This window comes from Otolemur garnettii, unplaced genomic scaffold (genome assembly GCF_000181295.1).
Source record: "Otolemur garnettii isolate 467f Iridium unplaced genomic scaffold, OtoGar3 scaffold00112, whole genome shotgun sequence".
Lineage (NCBI taxonomy): Eukaryota > Metazoa > Chordata > Mammalia > Primates > Galagidae > Otolemur > Otolemur garnettii.
In genome coordinates this window covers 736902-739768 of record NW_003852507.1, presented here as the reverse complement: position 1 = coordinate 739768, position 2867 = coordinate 736902, and the positions used below count along the sequence as shown (strand labels likewise).

The 2867-nt window shown below is 37.9% G+C and overlaps 1 protein-coding gene across 2 annotated transcripts in view; it reads left to right on the top strand.

Annotated features, from left to right (window-relative positions):
- TAOK1 (TAO kinase 1) overlaps nucleotides 1–2867 on the top strand; it is a 145686-nt gene that overhangs the window by 66392 nt on the left and 76427 nt on the right. For both annotated transcript variants that reach the window (XM_023517509.1, XM_003797126.3), the window contains exon 3: nucleotides 277–348. In XM_023517509.1, coding sequence (XP_023373277.1) covers nucleotides 277–348 — 72 coding nt within the window. The remainder of the gene's footprint in view (nucleotides 1–276; nucleotides 349–2867) is intronic.

Below are 2867 nucleotides of genomic sequence, written 5' to 3'. Positions count from 1 at the left end.
TTTTGTATTTTTATTAATAGTGCTGCTCAAATTTTTACATATTTCCTCTCAACAAGATTACTCATGAGTAAACTAGCTTTATTTTTCTTTCCAAGGTACCAGTGCCAGGATAATTTTATATGTACTGCTACATAGTGTTATTATTTTAAAAATACTATTTAAAAGCACTTTTGGTGTCCTTTTTGACATGGTAGCTTGCATGTGCTTTTACTTTCAAAGAAATAATTGCCTGGATTTACTCCGTTAATTTTTACAAAGGTCTTTGTTCTTCTATAGGCACGAGATGTGCGTACCAATGAAGTGGTGGCTATCAAGAAAATGTCTTATAGTGGAAAGCAATCTACTGAGGTAAGTTAAATATATAATAAATAATATATAATAAATGTTTTTTTCTTGTACAGTATTTATCTTAGAATAAATATGTTCATTCTTATTAGCATATTAGGGAAAGACGGACTGTTTTCAATTATGGAGGGAGGGTGGGAATTTTCGAAAGTATATGAGACCTAAAGAGAAATATGCAAATCTTAAGTGCATATTTCAATAAATTTTCTTTCACAAATTGATAGACCTGTTTAACTAGTATCTAGAGTCACAAACAGAACATTATTGGCATCCCCCAACTTGCCTCTTGTAATTTTTAAAACTCTAGTTTTACATATTATTCTCTGTTTATTTTGGAAGGATTAACAATTTCTGAAAAATTAAAGTAGAATAAGATATACTTGACAGTAAATTATATTTGATACGATCTTCTTTTAACATGGTTTAGAATTTGTTTAATGAGGATGGGTGTGGTAGTTCATACCTGTAATCCTAACACTCTTGAGAGGCCGAGCCTGGAGGATCGCTTTAGGCCAAGAGTTTGAGAGTAGCCTGAGCAAGAGTGAGACCCCATTTCTACAAAAAATGGAAAAATTAGCCAGGCTTGGTGGTACATACCTGTAGTCCTAGCTACTCCGGAAGGTGAGGCAAGAGGGATTAGACGATTGCTTGAGTCCAGGTGTTTGAGGTCGCAGTGAGCTGTCATGATACAACTGCACTATGATCTAGGTGACAGAGTGAGACCCTGTCTCAAAAAAAATAAGCAACTAAAGAAATTATTTAATGGCTGTTTTGTTAAATAAAACTTTAGTCCATAGACAGTATGTTTAGTGTACCAATCTGAAAACCCAAAAAATGAATTTTTTCTTTCTTTTTTTTTTTTTTTTTTTTTGAGATAGTCTCTGTGACGTGGCATCAGCCTAGTTCATGGCAATCTCAAGCTCCTGGGTTCAAGTGACCAAGCCAAAATGAAATTATTATTACTACATTGTATATACTCAGTTCACTAGAGTTCTGATTAGTTCGTTTAGAGAGACAAGATTTTCCTCTGTCGCCCAGACTGTAGTGCAGTGATATGATCATAGCTCACTGCAGTATCCAAGTCCTGGGTATAAGGGATCCTTCTGACTCACTGTCCCAAGTATCTGGGATTACCAGCATTTGCCACCACACCCATTTTTTCTATTTATTATAAAGATGGGATCTTGCTCTTGCTCAGGCTTGTCTTGAACTCCTGACCTCAAGCAGTCCTCCCACCTTGGCCTCCTAGGCATAAGCCACTGTGCCTGGGGCTGGTCTACATTATAAATCTAAAATTCTCTCTTTAGTTTCTAAAAAATTTTTATTATTTTTAATTGTATTAAAATACACATAAAATTTACCATCTTAACATTTCGTTTTTTCTTTTTTTTTTTCTTTCCGAGGTAGTCTGACTCTGTTGCTCTGGCTAGAGTGCAGTGGCATCTTCATAGCTCACTATAATCTCAAACCCCTGGGCTCAAGTGAGCCTCCTGAGTAGGTGGGACTATAGGCATGCAATACTGCACCCTGCTACTTTTATCTATTTTTAATAGAGATGGGGTTCTTATTATTGCTCAGGGTGATCTTTTTTTTGTTTTGAAACAGAGTCTCACCATGTTTTCCTTAGAGAGTACTGTCACGTCTCAGCTCACAGTGACCTCAAACTCTCGGGCTTAAGCTATTCTCTTGCCCTTAGCCTCCCAAGTAGCTAAGACAACAGGCGCCCCCTCCACAATGCCCGACTATTTGTTTTGTTATAGTTGTCATTGTTGTTTAGCAGGCCTGGGCCAGGTTTGAACCCTCCAGCCCCAGTGTATGTGGCCAGCACCCTAATCACTGAGCTGTGGGTGCCGAGCCTGCTCAGAGTGATGTTGAATTCCTGACTTGAAACATTCCTTCTACCTCAGCCTCCCAGAGGGCTAGGATTACAGGCATGAGCCACCCTACCTGGCCTATCTTAACCATTTTTAGGTGTATAATCCTGTGGAATTAAGCACATTTACATTGTTATGCAATCATTACCACCATCCATCACCAGAATCCTTTTTATCTTGCAAAACTGAAGCTAGTACCCATTAAAATCAATTCCCCAGCCCCTAGCAATCATCAGTCTACTTTCTGTCTATAATTTGATTACTATAGATTCTTCATATAAGTGGAATAATTCAATATTTATTTTTTGTGACTGGCTTATCTCATATGCTGTCTTCAAAATCCATCTGTGTTACCTCATGTATCAAAATTATTTTCCTTTTTAAGCCTGAAAAATATCCCACGTGTGTCTGTATGTATATATACATATGTGTATGTATCTGTCTATACATACATACATGGACACATAAACTCCAAGTTTATATATGCACCATCTATCAGTTGACAGTTGGGTTGCTTCTACCCCTTGGATTTTATAAATAATACTGGGAAATGGCTCGGTGCCCGTAGTTCAGTGGCCAGGGTGCTGGCCACGTACACCAGGGCTGGTGGGTTCGAACCTGGCCCAGGCCTGCCAAACAACAATGACA